The sequence below is a fragment of the Adiantum capillus-veneris genome, chromosome 13, assembly GCF_014529385.1.
Source record: "Adiantum capillus-veneris isolate H3 chromosome 13, ASM1452938v2, whole genome shotgun sequence".
NCBI lineage: Eukaryota > Viridiplantae > Streptophyta > Polypodiopsida > Polypodiales > Pteridaceae > Adiantum > Adiantum capillus-veneris.
The window spans coordinates 31,496,874-31,517,143 of NC_140943.1; the positions used below are offsets into that span (position 1 = coordinate 31,496,874).

Consider the following 20,270-nt stretch of genomic DNA (forward strand, 5'->3'; position numbering starts at 1 on the left):
AAAGAGCACTACAGCCTCAGAGGCAGATCACAGATTTCTTCGGATCGAGAGAAGCAGGAGTGGAAGGGGAAGCAAGAGGCCAGCAGCCAACACAAAGGAGTACCCACATTCATACCAAAGGCACCCTAATTGACAGAGCGATTGAGCTTAGGAAATCGAGACGACCACGACCAAGATGCAGAAGCACACTTCACCGGAGGAGACTACAACAAAGGATTAGAAGCATTCTAGCCAGACACCCAAAATGCTCCTAAGAAGTTTATTTAATACTTTGTATTTAGTTTTTCACATTTACTTTCACACTTTCACACTTTTCACACTTAGTACTTTAGTACTAAGGTACCCGGACATTGTAACAGATTCACCACTTTTGTATCAGTTTGGTCTCATAGGTCATTCTGGCCTTTTGAAGACGTTAATATAACATTTCATTCTCTCTCTCTCTCTCTCTCTCTCTCTCTCTCTCTCTCTCTCTCTCTCTCTCTCTCTCTCTCTCTCTCTCTCTCTCTCTCTCTCTCTCAAAGAGTCTTTGGAGACGTATGGAGAAACTCCAAGTGACAAGTGAATATATGCATGAAATTTCTCGTATTTATGAGAAGGTGATATGTTTAGTGCGTATGGGAGGAAATTTCAGAATTTTTCACCACTACTATTGGTGTCAAGCAAGGATGCCCAATTTCATTGAGTCTCTTTGGGCTACTCATTGATTATTTGGGACCCATGGTGATAGAGTATACGCAAGGAGGAGGCATTGAAGAAGTTATGATTGGTGACCATGCTTTTATTATATGCGGATGATGTGGTGCTTTCGGCCCATACAGTAAAAGATGCACAAAAGTTCCTGATTGTCTTGGAAAACTTTTGCTGCATAGTGGGCTGACTCTGACTGGCTCCAAAACAAAGGTTATGCCTGTTATAGCAAAACAAAATGGCTCCAGTTCCAAAGTGTCGCCAAATCCACATGGCAAGATACAACCAGAGCTAAGAAAACCCCTCAAGGTCTCTAGGTGGCACAAAATTGAGGGGTAAAACATATAGAGCAGTAACAAGAATCATAACACAAGTAGACAAGGAAAATAGGAAGCTGAAGAGGCTGATGACTCCAGCATCCATGCAGCAACCATTTTGTTAGCAATCACATATTTTGCGACAGAAAGAAGTAAAGAAATACTTGCCCCTTGCCCAACTTAAATTTTGAACTCCTGACCATTTATAACCTTCAGTGATGTTACACATATGAATCTTTTAGTAAACTTTTCTTTTACTTTTCTAATCTTCCTTGGAGCTCTGAGGCATTTGTAAATTGTGAAAAACCTGACTTTTATTTACCTTCTAGGTCGAGGACAAAATGTTGCTTTGTCCTTCGCAACTTTGCACATTTTTCATTATGATGTAGGGTTTTGTTTTATAATGCAGTTCATCATTAAATAGCCCACCAAGTAACTCAAGAACTATAGCCAGATTACTGTAGACAATTGAGTAGGATCTTACTTGATTGGCTTGAATAATATAGAGCGTGTTGATGGATTTTGTAAATAAAGCTTCATCTTGCTGACAACATTAGGCAAATCCTTTTTGATAGCTTCATCAACCTTACAATATGATAGCCCATATCAGTAACTTCCAATCTTTATCAATTACGCTAGCATTGGCATGTTTTACACTTCAAGCTGTACCTTGGCAACCATTTCTGCAACCTTCTCAGGAGTTGCAAAAGCTTGATCTTTAAGAGATTTACAAGCATCACCACTGATTTCTCCACTTCGATGGATAGCTGTCACTGATACCTTAACTGCTGTTACCTGCTCAAACACAAGTCACAAAAACATTTATGACATAAATTTATATAGTGGTAGCTGGTACAAACCTTTCATTAAATAAATGAACACATGAAGCTGTAAGTGTTTGTGTGTGCGTGCATGCACATTCCATCTCCTCCTCAGGCATACTCTACTTCAGATGCTGTACCCCTCGTTCCCCGATGTGGCCTGGTGGCATGCAACTTGTCACTGCCCCTATGGATAGTTCTGATGGAGATGATATCCCTTTAGTTGTGTTGATGATACAATATGACAAGACAGAGTTCCACTCCAAGACTGCCCTGGCCGTAAACCCTGGAGCCCCTTTCGGTATTTATTTATATTGCTTCAACAAGGTATAAGCTATAGGAACTTTGCTCTGCTTCTCCACGTGGTAGAATGTCACTGAGAGAGAGAGCCTACATATCATATTTAAAGGCCCTTGGCCTATCCAAAAGCAGTTACATAAAAAGCAACACTTCTAAAAGCATCTGGTCCAAAAGCAAGCGCCTTGAAGGCTGGTCCACGAATTGCACTGCCATCTGCATGGATTTTTGCGAATTATGACCCTCCACACAATTTGTGCGTGTTTTCGCTTTGCTTTATTTAGGGTTTAGGCCTCTCGACGTATCTCCTCTAGGTGGTAGGGTTAGGATTTTTAATCCTAACCCTTTCAGTCTTCAATTGAGGTTTTAGGCCCCTCATTCGGATTCTACGAGGTGGCTATCTTCGGTGGTTGATCTTCAGTAGGGCCATGTCCCCAGATTATGACACAAGCGTAGAAGTTAAAGACTGCTATAATGGAAATTGGCAACAGTTCGACTATTTTTTATAATGGAGTCTATAAGAATGCATTCTCAATGACATCTAGCACAAGCCTGTCTAACTTTATTTGTCGGTTTCCTTCCCTTGATTTTTATTTAATTTTTGGGACCCTCAAATTGCCGGACATTGTGTGGCCAGTGTGAAATGGCCGATGGCTGAGAGTTTCACCCGCAACAGTGAAGGCTTGTTCGCCATGAGATGGTTGGGTCGATCCGCATTGAAATCCGAGTAGTAACACGGTGGCTAGGCACACGTAAAGTCATTTAGGCCCCTTTGCAAGACTGTATAGGTTGGTGGGTACTAGAAAAACCAAAACGAGCAAGCCGGACACATGGCAGTAGTAGAGCAACCTGCAGGCCAACACACAACCTGCAGGCCAACACACACACTCTAGAAGCTCATCCCAAGAGGGGGCGCCCAAAATTGAAGAGGGGGCTAATTTGCAACTCACTGTGAACGTGTGTGTGTGTGTGTGTGTGTGTGTGTGTGTGTGTGTGTGTGTGTGTGTGTGTGTGTGTGTGTGTGAGTACTGGGTGTAGGTGATCACAGCTTTAATTGAAAGCTTGTTATCTCATGTAGCGTGATCATTTGCTCTTGTAAATCTCTCTCCCCTTTGCACATATGGTAGTGCCGCTCTAGTTGAGTATAAAGGTGTCAAACTTTTTGTACCACTATCTTGGGGCTTGTTTCAGGCCATACAAGCTACGTTTTAGTCTGCATACCAAATGCTCTTTTCCTCGAATGAAAAAACCTTCCGGTTGTTCCATGTACAACTCCTCATCCTAAGTCACCATGAAGAAAATCATTGTTTACATCCATCTGATCCATCTCTAAATCAAGGAGAGCAACAAGAGAAAACAATACACGGAGGGTAGTCATCTTTACCAACGGTGAGAAGACTTCTTAGAAGTCTGTAACTTCCTTCTATTTATAACCCTTGGCAACCAACCGTGATTTGTACTTGGGCTTCCTGTTAATACATTTCGCTTTGTAAACACATTTGTTAAGGATAGCTTTTCTACCCTTTGGCAAAGGTACAAGCTCCCCTGTATCATTTGCATACAAAGATATACCTAGATGAATCCAGGATAAGCCCAGATTCACCCTTAAAAGAAAGTGCAAGGTATAGACCCATGGTAGTCACCCACGAGACAATATAACCATCAGCTCCATCATGCATAGTATTGACTAAATACCACGACATCCCCACTAAAGTCGTCAATGCCCAATAGTGGGTGTAGAACTAGGTACTAACATATGCTCCCAAACACAACACACACCACACGCACGCACACATGAGCATACATCAACACAAAGTTCAGCGTACTGAGTTTTCGTCATGACTCCGGAGATCAAAGGCAGACTCAACTAGAATGAAGCCTAGCACTAAGAGAAGCATTAAATCGAAAAAATTAGCACAAAAATGAGGTAGTTGATAGGGCATACGCACCACAAAGAATTCATCTCGTTTTACATAGCAACCTCCCACTTACTCTTGTTCTCGCATGATTGGACTCTTTATATGTCAGAGACTCGTTTTCATTTGTCAACAAAATGCAATCCAAAGATGGTTGAAACCTCTTTGGTTGCTGTCACAAACTGGTGACGTGACTTAATTGAAGAGCAGAGCCAACCTTCAGATCACGGCCGAGGGGCCTAAACCCTAAGAAGAACAAGCAAAAACAGAAGAAGAAGTCCTACCAACTTATGGGATCCCGTTTGATGGGGCCCAAGAGACAAAGGATTAAAATAAAGCAGGACCCACCAGCACACAACCTGGATTTTCCGTTGATTGCTAACGTGGCAGAACTATACGGATTTCCGCGTTTCACGCTAACAGTGCTGACATGGCAGATTTCCGCAAAACACGCTGACTGTCACAAACTGCTGACGTGTCAAAGCCTTGAGCAGGTTCGAGGATGGAAAGACAATCGACTTTTCGAGCTCGACTGATGTCGAGATTGCTTTTTAAGTTTGAAATCTGTTTGAGAACTTGTTTGGTGATCATGTTTGAAATTTGTTTGAAATGGATGGTATCTGTTTTGAACCTGTTTTGGTGCCAATTTGAAATGTTTGACTCTGGTTTTAATACTGGTTTTCATCGATTGGTGATTTCTACTCCCGGGTGGAGAAGTGAGAAATACTGATTCGGTATTGTTTGAACCTCGGAACGACGCAAGCCGATGCCTGGGGAGCGTTCTGTTGTATGCTAGAAAACCTCCGAACGACGCAGGCCGATGCCTGGGGAGCGTTTGGTTGTATGCTTGAACCTCCAAGCGACACAGACTGCATGTCACAAAGTGATGACGTGGCTACCAACAGCAAAAACCCTAATTTCTGCCAGGAACCCTAAAATTCCTGCAAACCCTAATTTCTGCCAGAAACCCTAATTTGCAGAAACCCTAATTTCTGGAAACCCTAACCCTAATTGCTGGCTGAAACCCTAATGTGGCTGGAAACCCTAACTTTCTGAAATGCGGTGTGGCAGCTTTTTCTGGATTTTGCGGCGTGGAAAAAGGGGCCAGCAAGCGACGCAAGTTTTTGGGGCTTTTTGGCTACGCCATTTGAAATGAGAGAGAGAGAGAGAGAGAGAGAGAGAGAGAGAGAGAGAGAGAGAGAGAGAGAGAGAGAGAGCTGATTTGCTTTATTTTTGCTCTCTTGAGAGAGAGAGAGAGGGAATTTTTCTTTTGAACTGGAAGCTTTTGGGGCTCTGCTTTTGGGCATCCCTTGTAATCTTTAAGTAAACGGTTTAGGACTCACTCTGCAGAGCATCTGGACGTAGAGTCTGAGAGTGAAACCCTAACCGCTCTTTGTACTTTGACATTGATTTAATACATAAAGAAATACCGAAAGGGGCGCCAGTCTTTGGGGCCAATATCTCTAGGCATGGAACTCCGCCGGGCCAGTGCAAATCTATTGTGATCTGTGAATTGTTTTGAAGTGGTTATTTGGTGCTGTGGTGATCGATTCTTGACTTGGAGTGTCCAAGTCTGTTACAGTGGTATCAGAGCACGGCCGATTTCTCTTCTACGGGAAATCCGATCCCCCAATTTTTTTTCCGCGGCACCTATGGCTTCACGGAAGGATCAGTCTACTCCCTCTGCATCTGGAGATGCGGGCATGGATCACAACGAAGATTCCGGCAGAGAGTATGGTCCGCCTCGGCCTACTCAAGCGGAGCGACGAGAGATGGAGCGTCGTCAATTGATCGGCGATGCAACAAAGATGATGCTCAATTTTGCGAAGGACCCAAAATTTGCAAAATATATGAGCGAGACTTCTTTTCAGGAAGTGCACGAGCAGTGGCAGAAAACCACAACACCACCCCCGAAACCCGTTCTCAAGAAACCTTCTGCTCACCAAGAAATATTCAGAGAAGGAAGTAGAAGAGGTGGTTGATGCACAGATTGCTCACCTTTTTGACGCCCAAAGGAAAGCCAAAAAGCACGGCAAAAAGCAAAAGAAAAGCACTGACTTCCCGGGTTATTTGGGTCGTCAGTCGACATTTGACAAAGCAAAGAAACAGAAGAAGCGTGTTCACTTTGAAGGAGTACCCAGTTCTTCTTCTTCTTCTTCTTCTTCTTCTGACAGTTCTTCTAGCTCTTCAAATTTGAAAAGACAGAAAAGGCAAAAAGCGAAGCAAGAAACAACGCTTCGGAAAGAACAGGAAAAAGGCAAAGAAGGCTAAATCTCGCCCAAAGACTGACAGGTCTACTGAGGACTCGTCTACAGACAATTCAAACTCCGATGACGGAAACTTTTATGCGAACAAGAAGAATTTTTACAAAGCCAACTAGTATGACTTTCTGGAAGATAAAAGCAAGAAAGTCCGAGAGTTTAAGGAAGGTGGACACTCGATCAAATTTGATACTTTTTCAAGATATTAAGATGCTTCGAAGGCTTTGTCTTTTATACAGCAGTTTGATATTGCTTTCACAGGAGGACGCTATTCAAAGCACTCCAAGATTCGGAGAGCTGCCTCTTACTTTAAGGGGAATGCTCGCACTTGGTGGTCCACGCTTCTTTTAAACAAGACTGCACTAGTTAAATGGCTGAAATTTAAGAAGCTTTTTATTTCTTCTTGGTTGACCAAGAGTATGAACGAGATATACGAGCTGCTTGGAACCATCTTCGGATGACCAAGAAAGATACAATAAATGCTTACTGTGAGAGATTCTGGAGCTCTTTTCTACCCGCCTCTTCATTCAAGAAGATCTCATTCAGAGAACAGATTGAGCGGTTTACCTTGGGTCTACCTACAGAGATCCGAGATCACTGCTTGGATCAGAAGTCAGCTTCTATTCAGGAGTTGATGAGTCATGCAAAGCGGGAATTTGCCATTCACTCTGGCAGTTTGACCTACCCCACAAATGAGGCCATGACACAACGAGCCGAACAGACTTCTGGGAATGGAAGTAGAAAGAAAAAAAGCAACCAAGAGAAAAAGGATGCACGACCCAAGCTTACTCCTCATAAGCGAGCTCGATTCATCAAGGAGGGGAAGTGCTTTGGATGCGGGGAACATGAACATATCTCCGCAAAGTGCCCTAAAAGGGCACAGAAAGGACAGAATGATAAGGACGATGACAGGCCTGAGAGTTCGAGAGCAACTGAGGAACGTGGACGAAAAGGCAAGATGAAAACAGGACTGGTTCCAGATTGTGTGGGTACCGATCCCAACACCATGGACGAGAGTACAGAACTTTGCCGAGCTTGGGGCAAAGTGAAAGATCAGGAAGCCTTGATCTTCTTTGATGGAGGAGCCAAGGCCAACTTCATTTCACCGGAATTGGTGGCGCGGCTCGAGATCACTCCCGATCGGATGGGACCACTTGCGGAGGCAGTTCTAGCGGCACACGGCAGATGTAGCCATTACACCTGTCATTGGCAAACTTCAGTTGCATTGTCAGTTGTATTTGGGGCATGAGGACTTCTTCATAATGCCTTTGGAGAGTTGTGATGTTCTCTTAGGGATTCCCTGGTACCACAAGAACAACGCCGTGGTCGATTATCGGGCGAGGAAAGCGACTTTGACTACAGACAAGGGCAGAACAATTGTACTTGATATTAAACTGAAGGGCGAGTCTGTCCCTATTGTATCGGCTTCGGCCATTTCAAAATTAATGAAATCCAGTCTGTTTGTTTACTCGATCTTTATGAAAGAATTGAGCGATAAGGATAGGACAAATATGTCTAAATTTGATAAATAACGCCAACATTTTCTCCACTCTCATGCCGATTGCTTCTCAGAGGGCCTACCACGCGAGTTACCACCTGCTCGTCCTGAAGATCATACCATTGATCTGATACCTGGAAGCACACCACCGAACCGGCCACCTTGCCATGTGAGCCAAGCACAGAATGAAGAGATTATGAACCAAGTGAAAGACCTCTTGGAAAAGGGTCTTGTCCAGCCTACTACTTCACCGTATTGCTTCCAGTGTTGTTGGTTTTGAAGAAAGACGGATCTTGGAGAATGTGCATCGATTATAGAGCTCTCAACAAAATCACCATCAAGAACAGATTTCCGATTCCTAGGATTGATGATATACTCGACAGGTTACAGGGATCCTCGTGCTTCAGCAGGATTGATCTAAAGAGTGGATATCATCAGATCCGAATCGCGCCGGGAGACGTCTACAAGACAGCCTTTCGGACTATCTTTGGGTTATTTGAGTTTTTGGTGATGCCTTTTGGCTTAACCAATGCTCCTGCGACATTTAACCGGATGATGGACAAGATTTTCGAGAGTACAGGCTATTTGTTGGCACTTTCTTTGACGACATCATTGTTTTCTCCAAGAATGAGGCAGAACACAAAGATCTTCTGCTTCAGGTCTTTCAGGTATTACGAGATCACAAGTTAGTGATTAATGCAAAGAAAAGTGAATTTTTCCTACCAAAGATACACTTTTTGGGACACATTGTCTCAGCAGCAGGAGTGCAAATGGATCCGGCCAAGATAGAGACTATACGTGATTGGCCCAATTTGAAGAATGTCCATGAAGTTAGAAGCTTCTTGGGACTGTGTTCGTACTACAAGCGGTTCATACGAAAGTTTGCAGAAATTGCTTCCCCTTTGCATATCTTGACACAGAAAGGAGTCCCTTTCTCGTGGGGATCCAAAGAGGTGACTGCCTTTCAGACATTCAAAGAGAAATTGACTACGGGACCAGTTTTGACTTTGCCGGATTTGCAGAAGTCATTTGAAGTATATTGTGATGCTTGTGGTCGTAGTCTAGGTGCGGTCTTAATGCAAGAAGGCCATGTCATTTGCTTACAAGAGCCGATTGTTCTCAAGGCCGGAGATGACAGCACACATTTATGAGAAAGAGCTTTTGGCGGTTATCCATGCTCTTACTCAGTGGCGGCATTACCTACTCGGAGCGGATTTTACTGTCTTTGCAGACCATCAGAGTTTGCGCTACTTCTTGTCATAGAAGCAGCTTTCGGAAAAGCACATGCGGTGGGCGAACATCTTGTCATAGTTTCACTTCCAGATTGTCCATGTGCAGGGATAGAAGAATGTGGTGGCAGATGCTTTGTCTCGGAAGCCGTTGGTTCTGGCTATTTCCGCGATACATCTTAGGAGCTACGAGGATATGGCCGATCAGTATGCCACGGATACAGATTTTGCAGATATTTTCACACGGATACGGGATGGGGAGACAGCAGCAGGATACTCCGTTCGGGAAGGCTACTTGATGAGAAAAACCATGTTGTGCGTTACACAGCCGTTGAGGGAAAAGTTTATGACGGAATGCCACTGTCCACCTTTTACGGGTCACCGCGGCATTGCTACCACCATGAAAGGGGTAGAGAGATACTTCTTTTGGTCGAGACTCAAAAAGGATGTGGAAGAATTTGTGCGCAGTTGCTTAGTATGCTAGAAGGTCAAGTTTGACAGGCATAAGGCACAGGGATTGTTACAGCCTTTACCCATACCCACCCGCCCCTAGGAAAGTATTGCAATGGATTTCATTTTTTAACCCCCGAGAACACAAAGTGGTCATGATGGTATCTCGACTGTTATTGGCAGATTTAGCAAACAGACTCATTTCATTCAAGTGAAGAAAATAGTCAAGCCGGATCACTTAGCGAGTTTGTTTGTGGCCCAGATCTTCAGATTACATGGCATGCCTGAGACGATTGTCTCCGACAGAGACCCCAGATTTACGAGTTTGTTTTGGAAGGCAATTTGGGAAACATTGGCACGCGGTTGCAATTCTCGTCATCGTTCCACCCGCATACTGATGGGCAATCTGAGATTGCAAATTCAGTGGTTCTAGATTTATTGAAGTCTTATATCTCAGATCAGAAGACTCAATGAAAAGTACTTACCTTTGGTGGAATTTGCCTACAATAACACGATACACTTCCACGGGGAAGGCACCATTTGAGATTGTTGAAGGTGCTGCGAAGGTTCCACCCTTCCTAAGCACGAAAGATAAGATTTTTGAAGCAAATGATTATACGTGAAATTTGGATACAGCTTTTGCCAAGGTTTGCGAGAATTTGCAAAAGTCTAAAGAACGACAGAAAAAGGCAGCCGATCGCCATCGTCGCGACTTGAAATTGAAGGAGGATGATTAGGTGCTCTTACGTTTTGCCCAAGAAAGAAAAAGGGAAAGGAGAGGCTTTTTCCTAAGCTTAGTATGCGATACTACGAACCTTTCCAGATCACTAAAAAGATAAATGATGTCTCCTTCCGATTGAAACTGCCAGATACTTGGAGGATTCACAATGCATTTCATGTGAGTCTCTTGAAACCTTTTAAGGGTGATGTGCCTGATGATGGGGAGCCTGATGAGCAACCCGAAGTGGAAGAAAACGAGGACATCCTTGTTCCTGAATAGATTTTGGCACATAAGGATACGACGAATAAAGGTAAAGTCCGGAGGTAGTTCTTGGTTGAGTTCAAGAACTATCCTGCATTGGATGCGAAGTGGATGGAGGAGGAGGACCTAGCAGATACTCCTTAGATTGTGAAACTTTACCTCAATGCTTTTGGTTTAGCATAGTCTACTCCAAACGGAACCCAAAATTCAGCTTGGCCAGAGATCTCGTGCAGTGGGATGCACAAGAGGGGAATCACTCCGCTCCTTTGTCAACAGATGCCTTGATTTAGATACTAGAGTCACTAATGTCTCTTTGAGCATCAGGGATACTGAAAGCTGACAGTATTCTGCTGTATGACTTTATGAAATGGAGTTCCTGATTATGATACTAATTTGTTCTTGACTTCTTTTAAGTGCAGGAATTGATAGACGAAATGACTACAACATTTTGGTCTCATTGATCTCGAATAGACATGGTTGCAATAGGGGTTAGTCAATCGGACATCAATGAGGTCCTGATTGGACCTAGATGTGATTGCTAGCTACATTGCCGATAAATCATGGTCTAAGATCCGAATGAATGTTGAATGTCATGTCATGTCCTGTGATGTCTAGTGATGTCCCGTGATGTCGTGTGATGTGACTGTCGATTTGGTACATGTGCTAAATGTGTGTTCCTAGTACGTAGGTACTAATAGTCAGTGTCTGCTAAGACGGTTTATGGCTTTTGTCGGTTTTGCAAGCGTAATCGCGGTCGATTACAATGCTTTCAAGAGGGAGGTATGTCACAAAGTGATGACGTGGCTACCAACAGCAGAAACCCTAATTTCTGCCAAAAGCCCTAAAATTCCTGCAAACCCTAATTTCTGCCAAAAACCCTAATTTGCAGAAACCCTAATTTCTGGAAACCCTAACCCTAATTGCTGGCTGAAACCCTAATGTGGCTGGAAACCCTAACTTTGGCGGCTGAAATGCCACGTGGCAGCTTTTTCCAGATTTTGCGGCGTGGAAAACGGGGCCAGCAAGCGACGCAAGTTTTTGGGGCTTTTTGGCTACGCAATTTGAAATGAGAGAGAGAGAGAGAGAGAGAGAGAGAGAGAGAGAGAGAGAGAGAGAACTGATTTGCTTTATTTTTGCTCTCTTGAGAGAGAGAGGGAATTTTGCTTTTGAACTGGAAGATTTTAGGGCTCTACTTTTGGGCATCCCTTGTAATCTTTAAGTAAACGGTTTAGGGCTCACTCTGCAGAGCATCTGGACATAGAGTCCGAGAGTGAAACCCTAACCGCTCTTTGTACTTTGACATTGATTTAATACATAAAGAAATACCGAAAGGGGCGCCACTCTTTGGGGCCAATATCTCTAGGCACGGAACTCCGTCGGTCCAGTGCAAATCTATTGTGATTTGTGAATGGTTTTGAAGTGGTTATTTGGTGCTGTGGTGATCGATTCCTGACTTGGAGTGTCCAAGTCTGTTACACTGCCGTCTGGGGAGCGTTTGGTTGTACAGTCCTCTGAGTTCATGGCCCGGACCTTTTTAGGTTATTTGCGAGGGCAACGACGAGGTAGTCGTTGAGTAGCTTCATATCGTAGACTATTTGTCTCGAGGGAGTGCTCAGCGGCGCTATTTGTTGTCTTGTAACATGCATATGTAAGCATTTGTGTTGCATTGTGGTGTGCCAATTACTGAATATTCCTAATTGGATGAGATTGCCTAGGTATGTAATTTTAGTGCATCAAGACACCCGTGGAAGATCAGTATGGTCTGGGTGTGATGGCTAATTTTACTACGCCGGAATATCAAGAGTTCCGATCTGGACGAAAGGAGAAGCTAACACCTTGATAAAAAGAGCCGAAAGGAGAAGCTAACTCCTTAACAAAAGGAGCAAACTGATTGTCCCTCGGAATGTCCCTCGGATTCTTTTTTGAGCTAACTTGAGTTGTTTTGCAGATATGCTGTAATCGCGGACGATTACTCTCTTTCAAGAAGGGGAGATGTCACAAACTGAAGGGCCTAAACCCTAAGAAGAACAAGTAACAGAAGAAGAAGTCGTACCAACTTATGGGGACCCCGTCTGATGGGGCCCCAAGTTACATAAAGAATTAAACTAAAGCAAGACTCAACCACACACACACACACAAGAAATTGCGAAGCTGGCTGATGACGTGGCAGATTTCCAAAAATCACGTTGGCTGATGACGTGGTAGGCTGTACGGATTTCCGTAAATTACGCTGGCAGCTTTTGGCATTGCTTTTGGGAAAAGAAGCTTTTGAGTTTTGAAGGCTTTTCACTGTAACTGCTTTTTAGGCCTAGGGCCTTTAAATATGAGGTTAGGGCTCATTCTCTGGCATGCTTCCTGGAGAAGGTGCAGAGTCTGGAGTACCGGCTTGTACTGTGTTGATGCAATATAAAGAAATACCAAAAGGGGCGCCAAGGTTTGGGGCCAATACTCTCTAGGATGGAATTTCGCCAGTCCGTGTCGCGTGGCGTCTCTCTCTTTCAGTTCAGTTGTTATTGAAGTGCTAAAAGTCTGTTCAGTCTATTCTTTTTCTATTGGCACATGGTGCCCGTCTTTTGATACTGACAATGCTGACGTGGCACTTGTACGGATTATCGCAAATCACGTTGGCACATTTTGGCGCTTGTTGGACCAGTTGCTTTTGAGTTTGAAGCTTTTCACTTTAATTGCTTCTTAGGCCAAGGGGCTTTAAATATGAGGTTAGGGCTCATTCTCTGGCATGCTTCTTGGAGTGCAGATTCTGGAGTACCGGCTTGTATTGTGTTGATGCAATATAAAAAAATACCGAAAGGGGCGCCAAGGCTTGGGGCCAATACTCTCTGGGGTGGAATTCCGCCACTCCATGTCGCGTGTCGTCTCTCTCTCTTCAATTCAATTGTTATTAAGTGCTCAAAGTCTTTTCTTTTCTATTGGCACGTGGTGCCCGTCTTGTGACAATTGCCTTCTGACTCATGTAGACCTTCTTACCCAATGGTCCATGTTTTGTGGGAATGGGCCTACATCCTCAAGAATGTGCACGCCATCATTAAATTGATGATTTTCAGCATTTCCTTGCTGCTGTAATCTATTTTCAGCATGTTCTTCGTCATGTCCTATCCCATCCTATGCATCCATTGGCTGTCCATTATCTTCTGGATCTAGCACAACGGGTTGCTGAAAATGAACAAAATCTTCAGTTAATGGCTGATCAATGGCTGGCTGTTCATGCTGAAATTTGACCTTCTTATCAAGGTCACTTTGTGTAGCAACTTTGCCTCATTAAACACTATATCTCGGCTGGGTACTATCTTCCTATCTGAGGTAACCAAAATCTATAACCCATCTCTCCCTTATCTGCATATCCCATGAAGATGCCCTTGATGGATTTCATGTCAAGTTTGTTCCGCAATTCTGGAGGTACATGCACAAAGGCCTCACAACCAAAGACACACAAATGGTCATATGAAGCAGGGTTGCCAGACCAAACCTCTTCAGGAATGCCATTCTTCAAAGCATGATTTGGAGAACGATTGCATACATGAACCGCAGTTTTAAGAGACTCTCCCCAAAACTCCTGTGGGAGATTAGCTGTGGCAGCATGCATCCGACTCTCTCACAAAGTGTGCAATTATATCGTTCGGCCACGCCATTTGATGCAGGGTTATAAGGAGTTGCTAACTCCCTCTTAATGCCATGCATCTCACAAAACTTGTTGAACTCATAAGAGACATACTCTCCCCCATTATCCGTTCTAATTGCTTTCAATTTAAGCCATTACATGAAAAGCAATCAAACTCAAAATCATCTGGCCCCAAAAGCATTAGCGCCAAAAAACTGCCAACATGTTTTGTAGAAATCCGTACACTACCACGTCATCATGTCAACACGAATCGCGAAAATCCGTACAGCTGCCATGTCATCATGTCAGCGTGAATTGCGGGAATCCATACAACTACAACATCATCAGTTCTCCGCGCGTGTGTGTGGACTTGCTTTATTTTAATGCGTCTATGCAACTTGGGCCCCATCGAACGGGGTCCCATTTCCGCTTCTCCTTCTTTTGTTGCTTCTGCTTCTTAGGGTTTGGGCCTCTAGGTCGGCATCTGCAGGTTCGCTCCGTTCTTCAATGGCTTGACACTCAGTAATTTGTGACATCCCCCCTTCTTGAAAGAAAGTAATCGCCCGCGATTACAACATATCTGCAAAAAAACTCAAGTTAGCTCAAAAAAAAAGTCCGAGGGTCATTCTGAGGGACGGGCTCTTGATTTCTTGGGTCGTTGGCTTCCGAGAAGAATCTCTTCCAATAAGGAGTCTCATTCCAGATCGGAACTCTTACTGTCAACTTCCCTGAAGTATCTCATTGAATAAGGAATATTCAGTGGTTGGCACATCACAATGCAACACAAATGCTCACATATGCATGTTACAAGACACAACGAATAGCGTCCTTGAGTACTCCCCCGAGACGAATAGTCTGCAGTATGAAGCTACTCAACAACTTCCTCGTCACTCCCCCTGCAAATAACCTAAAAAGGTCCGGGCCATGAGCTCAGAGGACTGGTACAACCAAACGCTCCCCAGACCGCAGCTTGCGTCGCTTGGAGGTTCAAGCATACAACCAAACGCTCCTTACACATCGTGTCTGCGTCGTTCAGAGGTTTTCCAGCATACAATGGAACGCTCTCCAAACATCCTGTCTACGTCGTTCCGAGGATCATACAATACTAAAACAACATTTCTCACTACTCCACCTGGGAGTAAATTAACAATCAATGAAACCAATATTCAAAACCAGAGTCAAACAATTCAAATCGGCACCAAGACAGGTTTAAAACAGATACCATCCATTTCAAACAATACTTCCTCAAACAAAGTTCAAAAGTATCTAACTACAAAACAGCTCGAAAAATCATTCACGTTTTTGTTTGGACATCCAAACTTTGAGGACGACTGGCTTGTCCTGTGCATCATGGTAATGCTTCGGTTCTGAATGTGAAGAATCGCATCATTCTTGTCGTGCCAAGGCATGCCCAAGAGAATGTCACAATTGCCCAACTTCATAATATGGAAATCGGCTTTTCCATGATAATCTTGGATAGTCACTGGAAGAGCACCAATGAGCGGTACCACTTTCTGAGTTTGCCCCATGGCTAGCTAGGCTTCTATTTCTTCACTCTCTGCATCATAATCAAAGTGCATCTGCTTCAAGAATTCTGGATGGATGAAGTTCTCTATGGCAAGCTGTCACGAGGACGTGGCAGTTATTAACCATGTCACAGAGATGTGGCAACTGCTAACCTTGGTTATTGGTTTCTTTCCAATGGGGTTTATTTTATTTATTTTGAGACCCTCTTTTTGAAGTAGCAAATGGTCGGACATTGTATGGCCAATGTGAACGGTAGATTCACCCGCAGACGGGAAGGGGTCGGCACTGGAATTCGTATGGTAAGAGGATGTCTAGGCTCAGAGCAAGATCATATAGGTCCCCCCGTCGCACTTAGCAAGTTGGTGGATACTAGGAAGTGAACTCAATTAAGGCGTAAAGTCAAGGTGGGACTACCAACCAAAAGTATCCGACAGTTGGGCCACATTGCATTTTTGGATGCGGTCCCAATGAGGACAGATGGTCAGAAGACCAGTGGGAGCCCAACGGAAGCATCTCCTAAAATTTAGGGAACTGCTATTTTGGGCCACGAAATGTGTTCGCGTCATTACCTTCGGTATGACTAGGGGAACACTTTACAACTCTGCCGCGAAGTCAACTGACGCACCAGTTGAGATATTTTTAGCAGGGAAAGCCCAAACTCGGAAACTGGGCGACGTGTCAGCTTGTGAGCGATTCTGCCACTCTGGGAGGCAAAAACGAGCTGCATATCATCAAAGGGGGCGCCATTTTCAGCCACAGGCGGATTGCAACAGGTACAGAAGCTATGGAATGCTTACCTTGCCCTCTATGTACAGTATGGTGACGGGAGTGATGCCCCGCACGCTACATACTGCTCTCTTTCTCCCCTACGTGCAGTTATGTGATGCCCCACAAGAGGGCTACTCATTTGACTGATGTACAGTTGTGTGGGTTCATGCTTTTGTGCTGAGGCAAGAGCCTCCTTGAGCAGGAACAGGGGTAGCTAACTGCTGCTCCAAAGCAGGCACTGGTGAGGGTCATAACCTCACCGTACAGGTGCAAAATCAGCGCTGTGTATGCGCTGTAAATTCACTGTTTTTCAGCCATACGGACGCCAGGACCATTGGGAATCGTGCCCCACTGGCAGAGGACAGTTAGGGGACTGTTTGGGGCTGAAAACAGGGCAAAAACCAGTAAATACAGCGTGCTGAATTTACTGTTTTTGGACAGGAATCAGAGGGTATACGTCAGTGCAAGCGAGTTCCAGCAGGGGAATTGATTTCGCGCAAGTTTTGGGGCTGTTATGCTGCCGAAATTTGGCCAAATCAAATGGTATCTAGGTGGATACACGTGAAGGATTCCCAGGACCTTACCTTGTAATTTACCCTCCTAAAGAATAAAGAAATACCGAAAGGGGCGCCAATTTTGGGGCCTACAGGTTGTCGGCGTCTGCTCGGAGCATTCTAGCTTCCGAGTCGTGTGTGTGTTTAAGTGTTAACTCCCGTCGCAGGTTCTCTTTGCAAAGTGCTCTGTGTGTGTGCATAAAGTAAAGAATTTCGGGTGAAAGCCAACGCCTACCGCCCTACGGGCCGGTTTCATGGTTCCATTGCCGGGATATCAATCACTTTTTCCTCAAAGAGTGAGCCTGGATTGTTCAGGGTAAAGACACACAGTCCAAGAACGCGGGGATTACACTATGGCCGACAAGGGGAAGGGAATTATGGAAGAGGGTTTCTCTCCAAAGGACAGGCAGGAGATTCCTATGGTTTTTGAGATTGGCGAGAGCTCACGGCCACGTCAGTCTGTACCTCCTGTCAACGTCAATGTCCCTCCAGTAGTACAGGGCTTTATGACAGGGCAACTTGAGGATGATGCGTTTAAGACTCAGTTAGTTGCCGCGGTGAATGTCTTTTCGCAGCTGGTGCAGAATCCGAGGTTTATGGAATTCTTGCAAGCGCCACCAGTACAACAGCAAAATAGGCAACCTACGCCGCGTACGGAGCTTGTTGAAGCTCAAGCCCAGGTACGTCATGAGGCGCAGGAGGAAAGGGAACACTCGCATGTTGCGGAGTCGGGGGCTCCAAAGCAGATTCCTCCCGTGCTTGAACAGGTGGCTAGAACGCCTATTCCACAGGTTATGCCAGTTCAGCCCGCCACCTTTCAGAGCCAGCATGCTGTCTTGAATGGACAGGGAGCTGGATACCAGGCTATGCACTCAGTTTTTCCACCACCCACGGTACATCCTGGGTATTTCGGGGGTGGATCAGTGTTCCAAAGTATGGCTGGTTATGCGTCTGGAAGTCAGCCGTACATGCGAGGAACAGTGTTTGGGGGTATGCAAGGCATCATGCCAAACCCCATGTATGGTACTATCGGCATGCAGCAAGGTTTCCACGGCAACCAGGGCCAGTTTGGGGTGCCACAGGGTCATTTTGGCATGGCTGGTTTTTCTGGACAGCAGCCAGATATCGCACCTCTGACGCAAAATGTGAATGGCCAACACGTGCCGATCATGCCTAGTACAGTGCCCATGTTGCAGACCATTCCGTATGACAATTTGGGGGCACTAGAGAAGCCGAAGGCTTACAAAGAGGGTGGTGCAGCAGTAAAGTTCAGTACCTTCAGTGGTTTCGAGGACAAGACAAAGGCACTCACTTTCCTCCAGCAGTTTGATACAGCTTATGCGGGAGGGAATTTTACAGAGGCCTCGAAGGTCAGGAAAGCTGCCACTTTCTTAAAGGACAATGCGCTTACCTGGTGGACAACATTGTTAATGCAAGGACAGGCACCCGCCACTTGGGTTTACTTCAAGCAAATGTTTGCATCTGCTTGGCTATCAAATGAATTTGAAGCCGATGTCTTGACAGATTGGCACCAGCTTACAGCAGCTTCGTGCAAGAGCTTGCTGGAGTACAATAGGAGGTTTTGTAAAGCATTACTCTCAGTGACCTCCTACAGATTTGTGCCATTGACAGAGCAGATAGAGAAGTATTGTTGTGGGCTGCCTAAAGGGCTTCGCGATTACTGTACAAAGAATAGAGTGGCTACCCTTACTCAGCTTATGGAAGTTGCGAACACTGGTCTTGCCTTGTTGAAAGGAGAGGACAGTGGATTTCCGAGCAGTGATAAAGGAGGGCAGCAAAAGAAAAATTCAGCGAAGAAGCCCTTTGTGAAGACGGCTCCTGATGCGTCACAGGGGTCAGAAAAGGTCACCAAGGACAAGGATTCAGCTGGGACTTCTGGAGCGCAGGCAAAGAAACAAAAAAGGAAGCCTTTTGTGCGCAAGTCGCTCGAGGAAAAGAAGGTCCTAATGGCTGAGAACAAATGCTTTATATGCGAGCAGCCTGGTCATATTTCTATCAATTGTCCACAAAGGAAAAGGCCAGCTGACTCAGAGGATAAAGAAGACCAGAAAGGCAAGAAGCCTAAACCCACGGCAGGTTTAGTGCCAAACATGGTGGGTGACAGGCCCAGCACAGATGCCAGTGAGTTATGCAGGGCATGGGGTAAAGTTAGGGATCAGACGGCACTCATCTTCTTTGATCCAGGTGCCAAAGCCAACTTTATCTCACCAGAGTTAGCTATGAAGCTGGGCATCAGAGCTGAAGAGATGGGATACACAGCAGAGGCAGGGTTGGCATGTCCTGGCCACTCAGAGTGTGTTACTCCCATCATTGGAAAACTGCGTCTGCATATTCAGTCGTATGTGGACTATTCCTCGCATTGATGATATTCTCGATCGTTTAGAGGGTGCTGCAATTTTCAGCAGGATAGACCTGAAGAGTGGGTACCATCAGATTCGTATAAGCCCAGAGGATGTGCACAAGACTGCGTTTAGAACGACATTTGGTCTTTATGAGTTTCTAGTGATGCCGTTTGGGCTAACAAATGCTCCAGCCACGTTCAACAGAATGATGGACCGGATTTTCCGCTCGCATCAACAGTTTGTTGGAACATTCTTCGATGACATGATTGTGTATTCGAAGAATGAAGAGGAGCATAGGCGTCACTTTACCATTGTGTTCGAAGAGCTGCACAGTCACAGGTTACTTGTCAATCCTAAGAAAAGTGAATTCTTCCTTGAAGAGATCCACTTTCTAGGCCACATAGTCTCAAAGGATGGTGTTAGAATGGATCCCGCAAAGGTCGAAGCTATCAAGACATGGCCAGACTTGAAGACTGTGCACGATGTCAGAAGCTTCTTGGGATTGTGTTCCTACTATAGAAGGTTTATCAGAAATTTTGCAGAGATAGCATCGCCTCTTCACGCATTGCAAAAGAAAGAGGTCACTTTCAGATGGACCCAAAAAGAGATTTCAGCTTTTAGTCTCTTAAAGGAAAAGTTGACTTCAGATCCAGTTATTGTTTTGCCAGATCTCAGGAAGTCATTTGTGGTCCAGTGTGACGCGTGTGGCAGTAGCATCGGAGCAGTGCTAATGCAAGATGGACGGGTAGTAGCCTATGAAAGCCGAATTTTGCAAGGGCCAGAGAGGACTATGCAAGTCTATGAGAAAGAGCTCTTGGCCGTGATTCATGCGCTTTCTAGCTGGAAGCACTACCTCTTAGGTGCTGATTTTGTTGTCCAAACAGATCATCAGACCTTGCGATACTTCTTGACACAGTCAAAGTTATCCGAAAAGCATATGCGATGGGCAAACATTCTTTCCATGTTCCACTTCCAGATTAT

General features: G+C 44.9%; 1 protein-coding gene across 2 annotated transcripts in view; it reads right to left on the bottom strand.

Moving 5' to 3' along the window:
* LOC147443763 (sec34-like family protein) overlaps positions 1–20,270 on the bottom strand; it is a 98,382-nt gene that overhangs the window by 24,349 nt on the left and 53,763 nt on the right. For both annotated transcript variants that reach the window (XM_086526561.1, XM_086526560.1), the window contains 2 exons: positions 1,677–1,802; positions 1,492–1,592 (listed from right to left, as the gene is read on the bottom strand). In XM_086526561.1, coding sequence (XP_086382687.1) covers positions 1,492–1,592; positions 1,677–1,802 — 227 coding nt within the window. The remainder of the gene's footprint in view (positions 1–1,491; positions 1,593–1,676; positions 1,803–20,270) is intronic.